Source organism: Coturnix japonica, chromosome 1 (assembly GCF_054131305.1).
Source record: "Coturnix japonica strain WE chromosome 1, WE-NBRP24, whole genome shotgun sequence".
NCBI lineage: Eukaryota > Metazoa > Chordata > Aves > Galliformes > Phasianidae > Coturnix > Coturnix japonica.
This window is the reverse complement of record NC_140663.1, coordinates 19,946,228-19,968,619: the sequence shown is the minus strand read 5'-3', so window position 1 is coordinate 19,968,619 and position 22,392 is coordinate 19,946,228. Positions and strand designations below refer to the sequence as shown.

The following is a 22,392-nucleotide window of genomic DNA, read 5'->3' as shown; positions in this document are numbered from 1 at the left end:
ATTTGGTACAACTTATCTGGGCTTATCTTGAAGCTGGTCTGGAAATACTATGTCCTGGTCCTCCTAACATGCCCACATCCCACTTTTTTCCACAATCTATACTGTCTTAGTTGCTTCTGTATTGCTGGGAGAGGGTAGAGAAATAGGTAACCACAATCTTCAGGTTAGAAATGTGTACTTCAGAGTAAAGAAGTGGGCTGAAAGGTCTGGAAAGAGAACAGGGGGAAAAAGACTTCAGCACCTCTCTGCCATGTCTGGCAGCATTGATCTTTCTATCATCTACACATCTACAATTCACATGTCCAGGTTGGACAAATTTCTTGTTGTTAGAAAGTATTAAAAATAATATATTAAAAAAAATGAGTGATATTCTCTTATTCAGATGAATGTGGAATTCATAAAGTGCTGTACATTATCAGCTACCACTACACACATAACTGCATCTATAACTGCACATATAACTGCAGAGAGAGAGAAAAGATGTGAGAGAGTAAGCCAGCAGCTGTGCCAGCAGTACAAGATACCTTGAATATTGTACACATTTCTTTTTCTGTTAGCACAGAAACACCTATCTGTTTGGCAGTGACTGTTGCCAGGATGCTACAATAGAAATCACAGCTTTAAAAGCTGTCTCATATAACTCCATGACATGTTTATTTCTCTTTTGCACATCTTAGAATATAATACAAACATTCCACGTTCTCCCTTTCATGGAATTTATGGAAAAGAACTTTGAAATATTAATATACAAATGACAGAATCTTACTATAAAGCACCAAGGATTCAATACAGCCATGAATATTTCTTATTTGCAACATAATTATTTTATTGTATATTTATATATGTATTCTCCCTTAAATCAGCGGGATTTGGAGTTCACATTTGAAACCAAAAGGAGAAGAGTTTGTCTATTTTTACCATTCTATAATGGTTATGACACTGTTCAGATTGCAAATATTCTTCTTGGGAAAGGAAAAAAAATCTACCTTTTATTATTTCTCTACTTGAAAACTACTCATTTATTTTGATGAAAGTGCAAAGAGAATAATTTCCAGCATCAGAGCCAGTACATTAAATTGCAGCCAAAATGCATTAAGCAGGTTCTAAACAAATCATAATGTCTTTTTAAAGTACAGGCAAAAACGAACCTTGTGCTTCAGAAACTAAACCACGGGCTTTGTCAAGTATCTCAGATATTCATAACCAGTCTCATCTCATCTTTTCCATGTCTTGTCTTTGCTCTTCCCTGTACTGCTACGATGCCACAATTTCATGGAGAAATCTCATTGAGAACTACAGATTCATTGTTTTTTTGATTGCTGCTACAGAAATAGTGTTACATCCCCTTAAGGCTCTTATGTCCGTCATCTAGTGAAGGGGAACTAATGCTGCAGTGCTGCAATAGCTTTAACTCTGAAGTTTACATCAAAACCTTCCTAAAACTACAAAACATTGATATAAGAAACATTAATTGTTCTGGAGAGATGGCAGAAGGAAGGAGAAACTCAGAACATTTAGATATTTAGGTCCAAGGATGGCAAGTAATGTGATTGCCTTTAGGTATCATCATTGATTTCACCTAAAGAAGTGAAACTTACACTTAAGTTTCTCTGTTTTTATTTTTCTTTTTAAAACAAACAAACAAACAAAAACCCTCCATGTCTGTGGTATTTCTGTGTATATGCCTACACTAGAAAAACAGTCCAACTTTAATGTGTCTAGTATCCAAGTCCAACCTTTACCATCCTAACCCCACAGTGGACAGAGCTTTCTTGTTCCTTCTAGTAGCAATTGCTACTTAGTCTTTCTAAAACCTGAAATACCATGCTTCCTCCTTCATCATCCCCCCAGCAGCAGCCACCACAACCAAAATTCACCTTCTGGTATCCATATGGTCAGGTAAGGTGGATGCTGTTGCTATCAACAGGTAGACCAAGCATTGCTGGGAAACCATTGCCTCCCAGTGAGCAGCTAAAATCCCTTTCCTCTGATGTGACAGAAGTTCATGAAAGGCTTCAATAACCTTTTGCCCTGAGATGTGCAGGTGTAATCTGCAGTACCTCAGTTGTATTTCTCTGCTTTTCAACCTTTTACCTCTCTATCCTGGGAACTATTAAGTGAGCACCCAGCCTTTTAGAAACCCAGACCAAGACGTCTGTCTATTCACCGCTTCCCATAGAGAAAAGTTGAGTACATAAAATCCTGTACCTGCACACAATGTTCTAAGAAGCCCGTAATTCAATTCCTGAATGCACTGTCTAGGCACCATCTTGTGCAGCCACTGACAGTCTGAACGGTTCTTTATCTAAGAATTCAGCAGAAAAATTAAAGGCTTTTAAGCTGATCTGTTACAAAACACTCAACTCTTCCCAGAACTCGGCTTTGAAGAGCTGAAAGCACCAGATCTGGTCCTCATCTAGGCAAGAGTAGGAAACCTTGTTTTTGTGGTACAGCAAAGCTCCTTTACATAACCAGAGCAACGTGAATAAGAAATAATCTCATCATCTGGGATTTTTTTTTCACAGCTTGCTTTTGGTAAAAATAATAACTGTTTAAAATAAGGGAATTAACAGAGCTCAGAATTACTAACAATTTATCAGAGAGCGAGTAGCAAGTTAGACACAATCCCGTATTTCTTTTTAAACACAGAATATCAATAATATCTGAAAAAAATAATTTATAACAGAAAAAATAACAGAAAAGAAAAACAGAGAGGAGCTGTATACATAACAAACAACAATGTACATAAGTTGCTCTAAAAGTAACACCTCCTATTTATTTCTGTGGAAATTAGAACAGAAACAAAGAGTGTAATAACACTGTTTGATGGAGCAAACTCTCTGTTACAAAACATTGTTATTCAACACAGTTATCACCAGTAGCTACACATTTTCACCAGCATTGAAAAGGAGACTGTGTGCTGTGCTGGTTAAAAATCTGCATCAATAAACATGGCCCACAATTTCACAGTTTCTACACCTGTATCAATGCTAGGGAAATGTTGTCCATGCAGTTCTTCTTTCATGGGTCCAAACAGATGGAAGTTAGAAGGCAACAAATTGGACTGTATGGTGGGTGTGGTAGGACTGTCCAGCCAAGACAGGCAATGTGTTCAACAGTCTGTAAACCAGTATGGGGCCTAATTCTGGCCAAGCTGAGCCTTCAGCTTGGTCCGCATCATGATGCAGCAGCCAGAGTTAATAGTATATCTGGGTTCCAGGAAATCTGAAAGGATTGTCCCTTCCCTATCCCAAAAGACAGTGCACATCACTTTACCTGCTGAGGGCCATGTCTTGAACTTTTTCTTTGATGGGAAAGTCACATGTAGACATGCCATGGACTGCCGTTTCAACTCCAGCTCATAGTGGTGACATCACATCACTGGTGATAATTCAGTCCAGGAAACTGTCATCTTCAGTCTCATATTGGTCCAATAGGTCCAGACAAACTTGCATACTATATTTTTTCTCTGTGAGTACTTGTGGGATCACCTCACACATAATTTTCAATATTCCAGCACTGCCACCAGTGCACTGAAGCTGATATTCCACTCCATACACAGTTACCTGGTTATAATCTGCCAATTTGTGCGGATGACCTGATCAAGATGATCTTCATGTCATGCTATCACATCTGTACACAGCCATCCAGAACACAGCTCATCTTTCACATTGCTGTCACAACTCTGAAATGCATCACCCAACACCTCACTGTGCTCACATCCACTGCTTGGTCTCCATCGACATTCAGCAAGTACTGATGAATGACAATGGGTGTCATTTTTTCCACATGGAGGAATTCAATGACACACCTTTGCCTCTTATGCAATTCCATATCAGACACCAAGACTGCCCCTCTGCAGCCATCTGTCACACAGCAAAAACACGTAATGGAATAGTGATGAGAAGGTTACATCTTTACTGCCATACAATGAACATCTGCCTTTGACACTGTAGGCCAACATCATAAAGGAGGAGGCATTACATTCAGTGCAGCCCTCATAAAAGCATCATTGAAAACATCTTCTACATTGAAAAAATGGAAGCAGTACATTCTAACACTATCTACAGAATGCTATTATGACAAGTATTTTCAAACAAGCATGAAATTATGAGCAAATTATTACGCAGTATTGCTTTTCCATCTCACTTTCAGTGCAGGCAATCAAGACAAGTCAGGATGGAGATTTTTAAGGGTGTGCAACAAGACAGGCACGCTTCTGGGTGTTGGGAACCACTGGTGTATATTTCTGTGAAGAATTAATGAGAGGCATTAACTCTTGTCTCCCACTGACTTTAAAACCCAGCCAGAGACTGGTAACAGGTATAAAAGCAAAACATGCCCATTTATGATCTCATAGTTTCTATATGTATATGTTTTGTTTTGAAACAGAATGAAAAGAATCCGTCACAAAAATCCGTTAAATAACGTCACACAATCCGTTAAAAGTTGCAAAGCCTATTTTTAAATGCTCTTCAGTATTAGTGTGGCACTTTAAAGCTTCCAAATGTTGTACAAATGTTGATGCACTGTCAGCACTTTGATGAAGTCGATAGATATTGTCATCTCAGCCTAAGGATGTGGGAAAGCACATCACAAAATAGACTGACTTATCTGAGTCTGCACAGTCTATCAGGGAACACCCAGGAATCAAATCAGAGAATTTCAGTATTCCATCTGGCATTCTACCACTTCTCTTTTATTCTGAAGCTCCTTTTTTCTGACACCTACTGTTCTTATCAGCTGTCCACATTACTCTGCCTCTGTTTCTGAGCTACTCCTACTCTCAATCTGCTGGCATTGCTTTCAAGCAGGCACACTAACCTGGAGAATCACACTTTATATGCTAAGTACTTATTCAGTTGTTTCAAGACCTACACATTTTCTTTCTTCATCTGTAACAGTGTACTCCCTACTCTGCAACCTGACCACTCACCGCTAACCCTGCTCAAGCAATAGCACCAGTGTGGTAGCAATGGCTGCATCTGACTCAAGCTGGACTCTGGGAAGACAACACAATAACCAGGGGCTAACTGAGCATGCTCCAAACAAAATACAGCTGATGTGCAGGTAGAACTTTGAGTCAATAATTTTACTCCATGAACAGGGGTCAGCCCAGAGCCCACTGCAGTGGGCTACATGCCAGGAATAGGAACACCTCTCAAGGTCGTTCCTTGAGGCTGAGAGATTCCTTATCCATGACATATCCTTGGTAAGAGACTAACATTATGCAGAAACTGTGGTAAGTTGCATCTTAGATTGATTGTGCACATAATGCTTTAGGCATAAACTGTTGACCAAGTCTGAAACTAATACTGAATTCAGCTGAACCCACACTGTTCTGAGGAATCTAAAAAGCAAGGGAATCTGCTCTGAACCTCAGGACTCAGCAGGAGAGTCTTGACAAGTCTGTGTGATCCTGTCCTTTATGCAGCATACTGAGTATACCTGGCCATTGCATCCTGTTTAACCATCGACTTATTTAACCACCAAGCCTTGCAAAATCACTCTTATACCAATAAAACATATTGCTGCTTCTCTCCTGTGCGTCATTCATCTGTGACAACATCTGCCCAGTGGACTTTTCTGTATTCTTAAAGTACTGGGGATCTTGACATCCTCATGCCCAAGAATCCATGAGCATAGTGGCACACTGACAGGAAAGAAGAGCCTGCTCACACTGGGATGAGAAACTGGCACAAAGATTTGAGATACACAAAGTATTCTTAAACTGAATAGGGATCAAAAGTAAGATCTTCAAAGCTTCTTTTTTCCAATATCCTCTTCCTTAACCTGTCTCTTCACCCAAAACAACAAAATCAAAACTGAATAAAAAACATCAGATCTGTCCCAGTTTGAACACTGCATCTGGTGAAATACTTAGAAATTATTTCCATCCATCTAAGCAGATTTTTGTAAAGTCACTCCAGACGAGGACAGAAGAACGGCACATTTTGCAAATGTAAAATGGGACATTTTAATAATGCCAAAGCTGACAGAAATCCCAAGGAACTTTTCTTCCACACAATTACCCAGTAACAATTTTCAGTAAATCAGTTTTCCAGAGATTAGATGTGCGAAGATCACTAAATTTCAAATTTCACCTCCACTCTATCAGAAAACTGCAGGAGGTGAACACAATTTGAGGCAGAATGTGAGGTAACGTTTCCCGGCCTTCTTTTGACAGACATCCATGCTGCTATGTGATGTGTTGCAGGCAGATGTAAGCTGTCTTTGCCTTCACTCTGACCCAGCCAGAGACCTCACAGCTATGTTCATATGATGCTTGGCCTGATCCAATGCATTTTTCTTCTAAGCAGTGCTTAATTTGCTTTGGCTCAACACCGTACTACTCACAGCTAAACGCTTTCCAGTTTGAAGCTGGATCACACATCCAGAGATGCTTTAGTGCAACGTTATGCCTGCCTGCAATATATTAATCACATTTGCTGTGGATCAGGTGGGAATCAGACTGGAAACAAATATATCATGTTCATTAAGCAGTGAATATACTGCCTCTCTCCAAGTCTTAATTGTCAGAGTGAAGGTGATAACAGCAGGACATGCACCTTCAAGCCCCAAGGTTTCCAAAATGCACTGAACAAAGTAGAACATAAAACTGATCCCAGCCTTGCAAGGCATTTATTACAACTGTAAAAGGATAGAGTCATCCCCAAACAGACGCTGTATCATAGCAGTGATATTATGCTTGAGTGGAGGTTGATAGACTGCCAAAGCCCTGGGTTTGTTAGACTTTCACAAAAAAAAAAAAAAAAAAAAAAAAAAAAAAAAAAAAAAAAAAGAAAGAAAAGAAAAGAAAAAAAAAAAGGAAAAAAGAAGTCTACAAGATTTTAGGGAATATGAGAAAGGGTTTGGGATGAAGTAAGTTGACAGTTATTTTTAAAAACAAAAGGACAAAACATTTATTACGGTATTAAGAAAGAACTATTTCACTGAACAGCTCAGCAGTGACACCAGACGAAGGGAGTTAAAGTGTCACTCTGCACAGAGAACCTGCTCACTGGGAAGCCCCCTTCTCATTGACTTCTGCTTGGCTGCAGCAGGATGCAGTGCACCAAATCACAGTCTCTGAGAGTACAAACATCATACAAGAGGAGAAATCCTGGTCACTTTCAGGCAGTTATTAACTTGCTCGGCACATAGAATCAGAACAGCAACCAGGATTTAGACAGAACAATCAAAAGAAGAAAATGAAATATATATGCCCTAGAGGCAGAAGGATTATGTTTATTGATAACTGTCCAAGTAGAGCAGAAATTACAGCCAACTTTAATAATCTCCTCTCCTCCCACTTTGTTCCATACCACACTTGTAGCAGATCTGTGAATACTCCCTTCTAACAACAGGGAGATTTTCTCATGTCCCTTAGGTAAACAGGAGAACAACAAGAGAATATTTTGGGAGTTAATCACAGAATCACAGCAACGTTTAGGCTGGAAGGTACCTCTGGAGGTCACCTGGTTCAAGATCAGCACAAAGCCAGTCAGGTCAGGTTGCTCAAGTTACTATCCAGTCGAGTTTCAAATAGCCTTTAAGACTAGAAGCCTATAGAAAATTCATATTGCTCTGTAACAAAAGAGGGGAATATCTGCTAGACAATATAATGTAGCAATTAATACTGGAATGTAATATACACAGTTACTCATTTTAGAAATCCCAACGTTTTTATCCTTGTGGATATCATACTGATCTTCATACGCGAGATGATTAGATATTATTTCCTTTTTTAAAGGAGCAAGCAATTGGTCAGGCAACAAGAACAGCTGAATAAAACTGTCATGTAAATTTTTAGCTGAGTCCATATCCCTTCTGCGAAATGCTTTTATCATTAATCCAGAACACAGGCTGGGATAAATGTGTGTTTTCCTATTCCATTTCTTCCTTTGCAAAACCAAGAAAGCATCAGCTAATTTTCCACTGGCACTTTTATTTCTCCTCTTTGCAGCTGGACACTGGACAGGCTCATACAATAGTTGCATGTGGCACCCAATTTTTTACCAGGTAATTTCTTCCATCCTATTTTGAGAATTGCTCCAATCATGACAATGAAAGAAGAAAGACTTTCTGACATATGCCAAGACAAAGCCATGATGGAATTTATCCTTCAAAGACAAGGATAATCAGTATGTAATTTACTCTAATCTTGCTTATGAAAGCAGATGAGCCTTGTTTCCTGCACGATCTTTATCTCTTTCACTTCCCTAAGATTCCAAAATACTGAAAGATGATGCCCAACTTAGCCAAGGTTACTACATTGTCCATGTTAACATAATTATAAATCACGTGTCTTATTTGTTAGTCTTTGAAATAATCTTAGTGGGAATACACAGAGGTTCTCTTATATACAGGCTCATTTTTGTAAATGACACACAAAATCCATTTATGTTTTAAAGAAGAAAAGTTTGGATGCCAAATATGCTGAATAATTCTACTTTATTATCCTCTGTAAAATCATCTTGGGATTTCACTGCAATTACCTGCAATTAAAATTAAAAACTTCCAGAGCTAATAGTCAAAAGAACAGGTGAAATTCATCAAATAAAAGACACTGCTTAAGCAGTTAAATTCTAAAGATTATTTATCCTCAGGAGGTGTAATGGAAAGCATATAAGCAACAAACTGAGCAAGGTTAGATGAGGCACAATGGAACCACAATCTCACTATCCCTCTCTAAAAATCCCTTCTTCAAAGTTACTCATTTTAACAAAAAAATCACCCAGAAATACAACTGGAAAAAAAATATCCACATCCTTAGAAGAATTAGTTGGCTTGTGAGGAAGAGAACATTATGATTACAGTCTATGAGCAAGTAGTGTTTCTATCCCTCATTTCTTCTCAAATTTAGTCTACAGTTTTATGCTCAAAGCAATACAATGTAGAGACAGCTGTTTCATCCTTCTTTTCCTCCAGTGCATGTGCAAAAAGATGGATTACTACAAATAATATACAGAATGATTAATAGTATAATTAAAGTATTACTGATCAAAATTAACCTTATTTATGCAGATACTAGACATAGATGAAAAGTAGATGAAAAAAATGCATGCCTTCCCTTTTTCTTTAGGTACTGCATTATCTGCATCATGCAACCAAGTTGTGATGGTTGTAGACATGATCAACTCTGTGTTTCCCTTAATAAAAAATAAAAATTATGAAGTCGCAGTTACTATGATGAATGAATAAAACCATTTGATGCTTGGAAGGTGACTGTCACACCCTATAAATGTCTGTCCCTTTACCTTCAGTAACTTCATAAAATCACAGAACAGTTTGGGTTGGAAGGGACCCTTAAGATCATCCAGTTCCAACCCCCCACTACAGGCAGGGACACCTCCATCTAGACCAGGTTGCCCATAGCCCCATCCAGCCTGGCCTTGAATATTTCCAGGGAGGGGGCATCCACAACCCTTGCTGGGCAACCTGTTCCAGTGTGTCACCATTCTCATAGTAAAGAATTTCTTTCTAATATCTAAACTAAATCTACCCTCTGCTAGTTTACAGCCATTTCCACTCATCCTGTCACGGCATGCCTTTATAACAAGTCCCTCATGAATTTTCCAGTAGGCCCCAACAGGTACTGGAAGGCCACTGTAAGTTTCCCCCAAAGCCTTCTCCAGGCTGAAGAGCTCTTAAATGGAAATTAAGCTCTTATTTTCCCTCTTAAAAAAATAAAAATAAAAATATAAATAACAACACCCTTCTACAAAACCTTACTAAATAATCTTTGATTATGTGTCTGCAAGTATTGTCATACCCCAAATACTTCATGGAATTAATGTTGGTACAATATGGCATAGAAAGAAAGTGAGCAGCATTTATTATACTCATGCAGCCTTGACTGAGGTTCCCTGCCTCCTCTGGGCAGACACTTAATCACACATTGTTCATGTATTTCTAATATAACAGCCATTTTTACAAGGTTATACAGTCACTGGCAGCACAAATGATCATCTCATTTGTCTTATTTACATGATGAATATGCTTGTAGCATCAAAATTTTCTCTTCATATCAGACGGGATCTTTTCCTTCTTCATAAACATCCAATGACAGATTAACAACTGCAGTGATAAAAACCAACACATTCCCAACTTTCATTATTAGGTATGATTATCCATATCCAGAAGACAACATTTTTAAGAAACAACCTTATTTAATATTCAGAATGAATAAAATCAATGATAAGAAAACATGCGGATGCCAGACTCCACACGACTGAAAACTCAGCCACATCAGTAACATTTGAAGAATGAAATTAGTGCTGTATTTTGCAAGACACTCCCTGTGGAGCCACTGCAAGAAAATGATGCAAAGAGTCCTGGAGCTCAAGGGGGTCCTCTGAAGGCTCTGCTACTGATGTCTGCCAGAAAAGGTCACAGGCTTTGTTGGAGGGATTTTCAGCGGGGCTAAAAGGCTAGAAACAGTTGGAAGGAATGAAGAATATTTCACAGGCATTGGAAGCTGTGTAACTGATCTGTTTGTATAACTGTCCAAGCTCAGTCAAATTATATTATTTTATAGCATTTGCATCTGAGAATGATCATTAACTGCCCAGTAGAATATACAGAAGCAGATCCATTCAGCTTGCTAAAGAAGAATACACTAGAATGGAGCACTTCAATACAAACTTATAAAATTATTTATCATCAGAGACAGAAATCAGGCAGGAGTTAAAAGCACTAAGAAACCAGAAAAACAAAACAATTCTTACTGATAAACTGAGTTTTTATTCTCCGGGGCTCTGCATAGGCGTTTTCACTTGAAGAACAAATATTTTTTTCTAATTTACTTCTTACTCTCATAGAAATATTCAAGTATTCAAAAGGATGCTTCAATACGTATCTTAAAAGCCATAAAGTGAAATATTCAGCATTTTGGAAGTAAATAAATCCTGAAATCAGGTTCTACTTGAATCATGCTTCTATTAACCTCCACGCTAAGGTCACATTGGTTTGCACTCCATTTGAACCACTCATCTGAGTTCCCAGTCTTCTGCTTTTCACTGTCAAGGCTTTTGAAACTACTGGCTGAGAACTAGCACTGCACTTTTTACACTGATGCTTCACAGATGAAATAAAAGAAAAAAGGAATGAAGACTGCTTTACACTGCTTCTCTTCACAAATGTATCTACCAGCTTTAGTGCAACTCCAGAAAATGCCTGTGACAAGCGCATGATTTGGAGCTCTTGCCAGCAGCCTCCCTAGGCTGGTGAAAAATTCATTTTCCATCACTGTTTAATTCTACTCGTAGTAGAGGAGCCTTGGTACCCTTTTCTAGCTTCATATTCTATATAAAAAGTGAACTTATGTTCTCATTTTTCTGGGGTTTGTTACATGTAAATGTGCTACAGTTAGTGATTTGAAGAGCCATGATGAAATTCAGCTCTTCTCAATTTTCAGCTTCTTCTCACAATGAATTCTGTGTTTTCTCCTCCAGCCTTACTGATTATTTTCCTTTATATCTGAATGGTGTTACTGGAAATTATCCCAGTAAGCAGTCAGCTCCAGCAGCAGGCAAAGTGGGCATGCCCTGGGGCAGCAGACAGCTTGGTTTTCCTATATCAGAAGTGGGATGTGCTGTCTGTTCATGGGCTTCTGCTTATACAGCTTTCCCTACTGCCACCAAGGGGCTGAGAGGAAAAGCGAGTAGCAGCAGCACCAGGACTAATGTCAACAGAAGCAGAATGCCACTTCTGTTTCCACCTCTTCCCACACCTTCACTTTGCAGAACATCCAACCCTTTATCCTTCCCTTCCCGTCTCTCAGCAGATCCCTATCAAGGAATTTTTCTGAGTGCAGGGGGATAAGACTAGGTAGACAACTGCTTGAGATGAACGGCGTGTTGGACATAGTTGGAAGAAAGGTATTAGAAGAACCAGAAGCAGGCTGCCATAGGGGATAGAGACATCTTACACAGTCCTCTAAAAATTGAGGGCCCCTCCCCATCCATAACAATATTTTCTAGGCTCTCTCTCACCTGTAAAATTTCCTGATAAAGTTCCCTAGTTCCCTTTGCTACCAACCAAAAGAGCAACACAGCTGCTGCCAAATTAGTTTGGTTTGGCTGTAACAGAAAGATGAAACCATGGAATAAAAGACCTCCAATTCCATAGGCAGCTTTACTGTTTGCCTATAATTTGCTAATTTCATCTTGTCTAATTCAGTATCCTTCTCTGTCATCTCAAACTACATCTCCGTATAAGCTCAAGAACTACATCTGCCTCTATGCTCTTAGGCCTACTGTTTGCCAAAATGTCATAATTATGCTTGCCAGCATAATGGAAAATAGTGTGACTCAGCACAAGAACCAAATACATGTTAGAGTTCTATCAGCTGCACCCTTTTAAATCACAGAGCTTTGCAGAATAGCAGAACAACAGCACCAGTAAATCCCGGCCACTATCTTACATGGAGCAATTCAGGGCATCTCACAATCCTCTACTTCCTATGGATGCATATTCTTTTTTTCCATAGAAGACCATATGAAATTTATACACACAGCAACCCTTATATGGAATAGCCCATAACCCATCTTTCTTCCTATTTCTGTATTGAGCCTGAAATCCTCTAAATCAGTTTACAAACTCAGAGCAGGTCCCAATCTTACCGCTTTTCCTGCAAATGCTACAGTTGTTCTCATACTGACTACATCTACTCCAGAACTTCCTTTCCACAAATTCCACCTTAACTCAATTATTGTTAACTTTTAGGGAATGTATCAATATGCAGAATATACCTTCTGATTGGTTTTATAATCTTCATCTTTACCTGCAGCCCTCAGTATGTACGTCAACAATAACTGATCATGAACCACCCGGACATGTTTTGCCTGCTGTATAGAGAAATACATACAAACAACATCTATGTCGTTACATCTATCAGTTTGGAGATGTGCCCTCCATGACAAAGCCCAGCAACTCACACAGGACCAAGAACCACCAGAAAATGCTCCAACAGGTCATCAGATGAACAGAGAATGTTGCACTCCCACTTGTGGCCTTGCTTTGTGACATTAATCTGTAGGTATTTTATGTAATCATTGCTTTTAGATGTTCCTCACCTACTACATACAAATGCAAAGCCCAAGCCCTGGAGAAGCAAGGAGACACAGCAAGGAGAGAGTCAAGTGAATTTTACATACTGCCAGATCTCCTTGAGTTCTGCAAAACTCATCTGAATATGCTACTATAGCAGGCTGCTGGCTTATTTGTCAGGGACATTTCATCTGACTACACAGATAGAAAAGGCTCCTAAATAAGATCTCTTCCTCCCCAAACCTCAGAAGAGGCACATACTTGGTGCTTATAATTTTGCCTATCAGAGGTCTGTGTCTGTGGTGTGAATGGAACAGAAGCTCCCATCCTAACTCACTTTAAGATGTTTTCTCAGATAGTGTAACAACTGCAATTTTAAAATTGATTTTCACAGGGCACACTATGGTGCCAGTAAAACCCCAACTCACTGTCTGGAAAGGTATCTACAAAAGATTCCAAATGACATTTTAACAGAGAGAAAAGTGTCTGAAGTCAGCGTGTAGGTCAAACAAATCAACAAAAAAACACACCTAATTTTCTTCCTCTACGCCACTCAGCTACAGATGGCATGATGTTTTCCCCTGCAAGTCGATTTGCTGGCCGCCTCCCTCAAAAATTAATTGGAAGAAGTGGATCCTATAATTTAAAATGAAATAGGCTCAGCAGGTGAGTAAGCTTTGTCAAGACTGATTACTGAGTATTGATTTTCCACCAATGGTACAAGTTACACTCCACAAAGCCACCACCACGTTAACCTAGAATACATAAGATCACCCTGGGCTAACGTCTTTCAAGAGGTTTGTATTTCCAGAGGATAAAACACTGCAGTCTCCAACTCATTCACACATACATTCAATGGCATTTTCTGGACAGAGTTCACACTCTGTATTTACTTCACCATAAATAAATAATATGAATATTGTAATTTTTGAGAAAGAATTTAAGGTAACAAATGCAGAATAAACCCAGCACTAGAATAAACCAGTGCTAACTTAAACTGTAAAAACCATACAAGCTATAGGTTCTGCCACGATATGAAGGAAAGAGATGTCACATGCAGCAAAGCAGAGTAGCTTACTGTGGCCTGGAAGCTTCTGCTTGGTCTGTCTGAAGCTTTTCACCCCCCTCCACTTCCATGGTGCAATAGACAATCCGATTGGGAGCGACTGACTTCAAACCTTGCACTTCCATGATAACAATCTGGTGAAAAGAAAGCAAATAGTTCATCCTTCACACTTCAGAAAGCATTACACAACATGGCTATTGTGGCAGTAAGCTCCACACAGGAAAAAAAAACCCAAACAAAAGCAAAAATAACCCAACACAACTAAACCCACAACCCACTGTCTGAATTCTTCAAAGACAGAGAAAAGCTCTAATGTTGCCTTCTTTTTCCATCTTCAGCAGCATACACAAGGAAGGGAGATTTTTGCTCCACTTTTACTCTGGCAAAAACTCAGTCCTATTGTAACTTCAGTGCTAGTAGCTGAATTTGAGAGCAGTTTTGCTCCCTTGAATCTCACCTCTACTATGACAGAGAGCATCATTCTCAGCTGCTGTGTTTTTTTCTGCTACCCCTTTTCCTTCTCCCAGCTCACTACCTGCAGTCAGGTGCAGTGTGCATATGGGGACACAAGGGGAGGAGATGGGAGAAAAGCCACCAGTACCTGGTGTGAAACTTCCTCACTGGGGACGCTCCAGTTAGGAAATCCCATAGTTTTTCAGCTCTTCTGAACTACCCAGAAGAGCTAAACACAGTCTAACTTCAACTGCTCTGTATCTTTTAAAAACCTTACAGCTTGGCACAGTGTGAAGCTGTTAAAATTCTTACACTTCAGATGTTTCCAATTCAGAGAAAATCTGAAAAAAAAAGTTTTTTGCATTTCCCTGCTTGCTTTGGAGAAGCTGCTTTTCTTTTCAGCCACGTTTGAGCCTACAGAACTGCAAAAAACGTTGTCCATTTGATCAGCAGAGAAGCTGTCCTCAGCTGAACTATAAACAAAAAGAAAACAAAAACAACCCACCAAACAGTATTACTTTGATCATCTTAAAGGTGACAAAATTAATGACTACTTTTGGTCTCACTAGAGGCAATTGATTACAAAAGGTCAGCAAGCAACTACTAAAATGTCTGCCTATCAAACCATTTGCAACTTGTCAGTTCACTTCAATTAAGGTGAGCCAAGGCAGATTTCACTCATTGCTGTAAAATCCTTCGTGCTTTAAAAGTCCCCAAATCTTACTAATTGTTAGATGTCTGGCAAAATGGCTGTGAGGTGACAGACTGATCATTTAGAACATATTTACATTACCCATAAATTATCACCACTGCCTATTACGCTTCATAAATAATAACAGCAGTTCAGGGACAATGATGTAATTATCTCTGTTCTCCATCTTTAGTGGTTCAGGAATTCGAACAGTTATAAAAGTGATCAATGATCACTGCCAGACTGCACTAGAGATCCCCTTGGCTGATGCTGCCTCTGTGGTCCTTCCACGCATCAAACATATAATCTCGTTGAATGCAGACTTCACGTTTGTTCATTTTTTTATGTTGATCCTTATTTTCCTTAAGTTTAATTGCACAGCACATTCATCTTTGCTAGCACTTTTGGATTCTATGAATGGAGGAGAGCTCTGCATTTCATTAGGAAGGAAACTGTCATTAGCTGATTAACTACCTCATTAGCTAATGAACAGCTTTCTAAATTTTCCTTGTGTATTCCTTAAACTCTGCCCAACAGCTGAAGAACATAAGCAATTAAATCTTCTGATATTTTATTTATGATATGAATTTCTGCAGATAAGTTCTTTGATGAAATACCCAACCTTCAGGAATAGTCACTGTGGCTTGTAGTGGCTCCCACCTTTCAGCACAAGGTCCATTCCCACAAGAATGTATAAATGTTGCTTAAATGTTCTGCTGCTCTGTCTTAGCAGTGCAAGGCAGAGGCAGACGAACACCTCTCATGCCCCTACAGTCCACTGACAGGTAAGGGTGTTTCTGCACAAATGTTTTCACATTATCAATTTCCTCTTTATTCATGTACCTGTGTTGCAGCTCTCAGTGAGGATCTGGCTGGTGACTACCTACTGAAATACAAAATTCTGCATATATCACATATTTCTCCCCAAGAAATAATGTCTTCTGTCTCCAAGGAAATGCAGTCAGGTTTTGTTATTTGCCCATTGTGATTTGCATAAAAGAGAGCAGATCTCTCATGTTTCAGCCTAAATGAATCTCAGCTCAGCTCCTGTGCCCTTATTACCTTCAAGATTTCAGTTCCCAAGAATAGGACATTTATACATACTTTGCAGGCAACAAACTTGACTTACATGGTTAACAACATGATTAAAATGAAAATTTCCCCTACTGAAAACTGCTATCTGTAGAATGACACTAATTCCTTGCTGCCTTGCCCACAGTGAACTGGAGGTCACTAGTCCTGGAGCACCCTGTTGCATTGGAAGAAACAAACAAAAAAAACCCCTGAAGTTCAGCAAACCCAACAATCTGCATTCCTGGTGTGCAGCACCGTAAACATACCCACACTGCTACAATAACGAGTTCACAGTAAATTACATTTACTGTCATTTTCATTTTATGATTGTTTTCATCTTTTTGTGCTTTCTTTCCAAATATCATATCATTTTTACTTAAGATTTCTATCTAAAAGTACAGAGAAAGCTTTTCTTCTTCCTATAATCCTTGCCAAGCAAACTTGCTTGAAGATTAAAAAGTATATATGTTATTGAAAATCTTTTTCAGGTTCTTTTTAGGTGCTTCAGAAGTACTCCATGTTATTACTGCTGATGGCATCACTCCAGGCTCTGCATTCCACTTGGGAGAGGCACGGCATGTGATGTAGCTGCACAGCATTCAGCACTAAGACTGTTTTACATGCCTGACAAACTAATAATTTGTGGCATATGGAATTATGGACAGATGTTACCACTCTTCAAAAGCTGATGTTTTTCTTCTACGTTATTAGCTAGTAGTATCAAAATGGCAAACAGCAGGATAAGTAATTTACCTTTTGTACTTGAATGAAGACTTCAATCTTTTTGGACACCTCAATGAAAATTAGATCTGAATTCTGAACCTTACAAGAAAAAAGCTATTTGCTTATGAAAATACACTGTCTAAAAAACGTACCTACTTTTTGTTTGCTTTAAATGATTTAACAATTGAAATACTTATTCCTTAATATTATCCATTCTCTTTAACAAACTGAAGCCATTTCAAGCATGTAACACTTAAATGTGGCATCTTCTGACAGACAAATATGCAATATGCACTCTGGAAAGCATTTTGATTCTGTTATTATCAAGAGACATAGATCAGCATCTCCTGATATTCACATGTTCAGAACTGGACCTGATCTATGATGCTCTCATTATTACATTTATGTAACTATCTGTATTTGTAGCTTCCTCTTGAAGTGCCTTCAACTCCATATGGATTGAGATTGCATCTCTGGAGAGCATACTTCCAGCATAACCTTGGTAAAGATGAGATAATCTTTTGAAGAAAACGAAGGAATTTATAAGCATAAGTCTGCTATGACCAACACTAAAAAAATATATGCTTTTGGTTTTCTCTGTAAATGCTTTCAGTAAGAAAATGCATCTTACTTGTAAACTTCTGTGAATAAGTATGTGATAACAAGTATTCCGTTATTTGGTACCTAATGTACTGGAATTTGTCTAAAGATACAGTTGTGTGGGAGACTCAACTTCCCACATTGCTGCATGGAATCAAATGCAGCTACTGCTGCAAGAGGAAACTGCATCATGTATTTGCACTCTATCTCTTGATTATCGGAGACAATTTATAACCTACTACTTTAACATAAAATGATTAGCACAAATTAGCAACAAAGAAAAAATATCAAGAAATAGGCATTCTAGCTATTCTAGTAATTTAAACTGTCAACACACATTCTGTGAAATGTGAGATTACCTCTAATGTGAAGGAGAGGACCACATCAGACTTTGAGAGCTGAACTTCATTTTCATCTCCTATGTCCAAGAACGCAGAATTTTGTGATCGCTTTAACTTCTGCAGTTTAAAATCCGGTCCACCTTTAGACACTGGAAGACTCTCCAAATTTGCCATTAGCAAATTCACTGAAGACCGCAACTCTTCTATGTACATGTTCTCCATTTCTCTTGTTATGAACTTGGGGAATTTTCTTTCCTTGGAAGATATATTTTAAACATTAGGGAGGAAAAAAGTCATGTCACACTCTAGATCATTCTAATTTATTAATTTGTTCTCACTTTTAGATATTGAATAAAAATAACGTTCTGAATTCCTAACTATCTCTATCACATCAAAACAGTAATGGGAAGGTGAGTCATGTCCAAAACACAGTAATTTTGACAAGAAGAAATATAACTTGAATTGAGATTTCCATCATATTCCTCAAACGTAGTAGGCAACACACATCAAAAATATAATGGGGCATTTTGTAAAAATGAAACCTCTTGCCATCCAGAATCCTTTAACCTTAAATCCAAGTTGCATGTGTGAGCCCAAGAATGTAGATTATTGTAAAAGTAGATTATTTTCTAAGTGAGAAACAAACATCCCTCCCCAGCTACTGCCTGTCAAGGTAAGCACCTTGCTCTTAAAACATTTTAAAATACTTTAAATTTTAAATAAACTTTAAATAAACTTTAAATTTTTAAATACTTTAAAAAACTCTTAAAATATTTTTTACCATTAGCCATTAAGAGAAATGTCTTAAAACGTTTTATGTTAAAATTTACAGTTGATTTGGTTTTGATAACAAAGATCAGGCAAGCAAACTGTGACCCAAAACACCTGCAACAAATCTCCCAGACATAAATAAATAAATAAATAAATAAATAAATAATTGTTCATAGTTAGAACATAACAAATTAAGGGAAGGAGGGAAGGATTAGCATTCTCTAGTCAGAGAATCATAGAATCATGGAATCACAGAATGTCCTGAGTTGAAAAGGACCAAAATGATCATCTGGTTTCTACCCCCCTGCTCTGCGTAGGGTTGCCAACCACCAGACCAGGCTGCCCAGAGCCACATCCAGCCTGGCCTTGAATGCCTTCAGGGATGGAGCATCCACAACTTCCTTGGGCAACCTGTTCCAGTGCATCACCACCCTCCGTGTGAAAAACTTCCTCCTAATATCTAACATAAGCCTCCCCTGCTGCAGTTTAAAACCATTTCCCCTTGTCCTGTCACTATCCACCCTTGTAAATAGACATACCTTCTCCTGTTTACATGTGGCCCCCTCAAAAAACAAAATCAAAATCAAACTGTACCTTATCCTGTGAGGATCACTAAAACAACACAATGCCAACAGAGAAGAAGGAGAAGACTTAAGTTGTTAAAAGATCTTTCCTTTTTAAAGATCATTTCTCTACGCCAGTGTAAAAGTTTGGGAAGCTTTTTACAGCACATTTTCCTGCATGTTTTTTTATTACTATGATCTTTTGTAATTTGAGGATGCAGTAACTGAAGTCAGGCAGCACCACCAGAGTATACACCGATGCCTTTATTTCTGTTCCATCTCTCATGAAACACAGGTAAGAATCCTCCATAAAGACACTGATCACTATGAATTGTCCCACGCCTTTAATTTTCTTTTTGAAGAGAGTGAAATTGTAACAAATAGCTATAGCACATAATATTTAAACTAATTTAGAGACCAAAGAAGAATAGTGTGTGTCTTTTGTTGTTCTCCCACTCTCTGAAATAAAGACCCAATGGACACACAAGCCCGATGGATCTGTAGTTCTCTTTATTCAGACAGAGAACTAACATGGATTTTCATCATGCAGTTCTCAGGGAGAAAAGATACTGGGTAATCTCGGCATAGAATCACGTAAAAGTTTGGCTTAGAAAAGGATATCACCAGCTACAAAAGGCAGAAAATCCCATTACGTCATACATAATTTGATTCCAACTAATTTAAATTAAATCACCTGAAGAAACAGCTGGATGAAAATTGATGCACAAATTCCCTGTTAATTTATGCTACTGTAGATCAATGCTATTTCTAAGGTTTCTGCATCCTTTAGGTAGGTTAAATTATCTTTTCTGCTAAAATAAACTTACAGCATGTAATTAACAACTTATATCTTAAAATCAGTTAGTAATGTACTATAGGAACCACAAACAAGACCTTAATAAAAGAGAGGATGGTTGGACTGGATGATCCTGTAGGTCCCTTCCAACCTTGTCATTCTATGATTCTATGATTCTTTTTGAGAAAACTGCATGCAGAAATTTTCCTTTAGCTGTGCTGCAATATTGATACTGCAGTATAATAATTTTCTTCCAGTCAGGTAACCACTGAAAACCATTTTCTTCACTAACAGAGTTGTTAGAAAACATAATCCAGTATCTCTTTGTTTTTTGGGTCTTTTTTGCCTCATTTTTGAGCTCTGAAAAGAACGGTCATAGCTTCTTTGCAGCATTTGACTGCTTAGGTTTAGGTGATCTTACTAATTCATACAGCTGCTAGAATTAGGATTGAAAAAAGTATATATATGTATACATATATATATATATACAAACATATACAATTTAAGTCATTTTAAAAAAGAAATGTGATAATTCTGACTTCTGACTTGGATATACCATGTAAGAATGGAGTTCCTTATTCTGTGCAAAGCTGTGCAACTGGCACTGTAGAAACCACGACAGTTTTCAAAAGGTGAATAACAAAATCTTTCTATAAAGAAAATCACTGACAGAAAGCCACTGATATGCAGTCTATGTACATTAGTTAGGAAATGAAGATTTATGTGGTTTAAATCACGCTCATAATTTTCACCTGCATTAAAATTATTTCAAAACTTCTATGCATTTTAATTTTACAGGAAGTTTATGCCTCCAGATTCTTATTTATGAAATTTATATATCTAAATAACCATTTCTTTTTCATTTCAAATAAACAAGCGAACCTGAAACATTTCAAATTGTGTAAATAATGTAAATACGATATATTGTTTTCTGCATATACAATATTTTAAACTATTGGAGCTACAGCATAAAGAACGCGGAACAAACATAGCATTATCAGACATCTTTGATAACAATCCAAGGCTTCACAGAAGAGTGAAAAGAAATTGATAGTCTGTCTTTGAAAAAGCCTCTCCTCAAAGTTTAATAGGATATGGCCAGGGACAGTAGCAATCCTACCTACATGACAGAAAAAAAAACAATCTTGGCTTTCTAAAACTTACACCAATAATTTATAAATTTACCCTGTTATCACTAATTTGACCTACAAGTTTCACTCATAATTTTGCTACTTGCAGTGCAGCTTGACTTCAACTGGAAATGTAAACTACAGTTCACATGCTTAAAATTATATTAACATACAGCATGTAGTTAAGACATAAACACTATGTTTACACCCTTAGGACAGCACAATGCATCTTGTATATAAAATATAGTCTAGTTCAGTTCCAAAATACACACTCCCTAAAGTGCAGATAATATACCCTTTCTGTCACCACTGGACTTGCTGATGAAGGAATGGTAGGATTACACGGTATACAACTTTGGAAAACAAGTTTTGCTTTCTCCCTAACCCTGCTGACATATATTCTGCACAGCAGGGAGAAATGCATCTGCCAGACTGTTATACTGTCAGATGACCTTCTGGTCAGCTTCAGAATGAGAAATTGGAAACACCAACTATGTATCAGCTCACTCTCATGAAGGTATGTTGAAAGCAGCCGCTTACCCTTGCCATTTGTTCAGCCAGTTGCAGACGTCCATCTAGTTCACGTCTGATCTGGGCTGCTTGTTCATCTGCATTATCCAGCTTGGATAGAGAACAAAAATAAATGATGTTAACTGCAGGAAACATAAACTTTATAGCAATCAGTGTAGTTAAAAACAAAACAAATTATTTGCATATTTTGTGTCTTAATATTAGGGAAACACTAAGCAAATATACGGCTTCAAGTCTTACCAAGGTGAAGGAAATGTAATAACCACCCACCATCCACAGCAGTCGCAGACTCTGAGGGGTAGCTAGTATTCCCTTGACTTTTATATACTTAAGCTGAAAAGAAGGAGCTTTCCTTGTGAAAACAGCAGTTGACAACATTTCTTCATGAAGCAGAAAACTGGACTGATAGAACAGCTCAGAAAATGTTTGGAAGGAAAATCGCTCTTTGCTGCCATGACATCCTCTGGGATCAGGTGTAGGGAAAGAAAACTGTGCAGCTATACCTTCTAAATATATGATTTCATTCACAGAACTCTTCTGTACTAGTATTGGCCAACTGCCCAGATCAAGGCATAGCCAGTTTTTGAGCTTCCAATTTTG

The 22,392-nt window shown here is 38.1% G+C and overlaps 1 protein-coding gene across 12 annotated transcripts in view; it reads right to left on the bottom strand.

Annotated features, from left to right (window-relative positions):
• CADPS2 (calcium dependent secretion activator 2) overlaps positions 1-22,392 on the bottom strand; it is a 278,795-nt gene that overhangs the window by 141,580 nt on the left and 114,823 nt on the right. For all 12 annotated transcript variants that reach the window (XR_014937439.1, XM_085523891.1, XM_085524029.1 and 9 more), the window contains exons 4-6: positions 21,802-21,882; positions 18,020-18,256; positions 14,132-14,253 (exon numbers count right to left, since the gene is read on the bottom strand). Coding sequence is in view for 11 of the 12 variants with exons in the window: in XM_085523891.1 (XP_085380017.1) it covers positions 14,132-14,253; positions 18,020-18,256; positions 21,802-21,882 (440 nt within the window). In the remaining variant the exon portion in view is untranslated. The remainder of the gene's footprint in view (positions 1-14,131; positions 14,254-18,019; positions 18,257-21,801; positions 21,883-22,392) is intronic.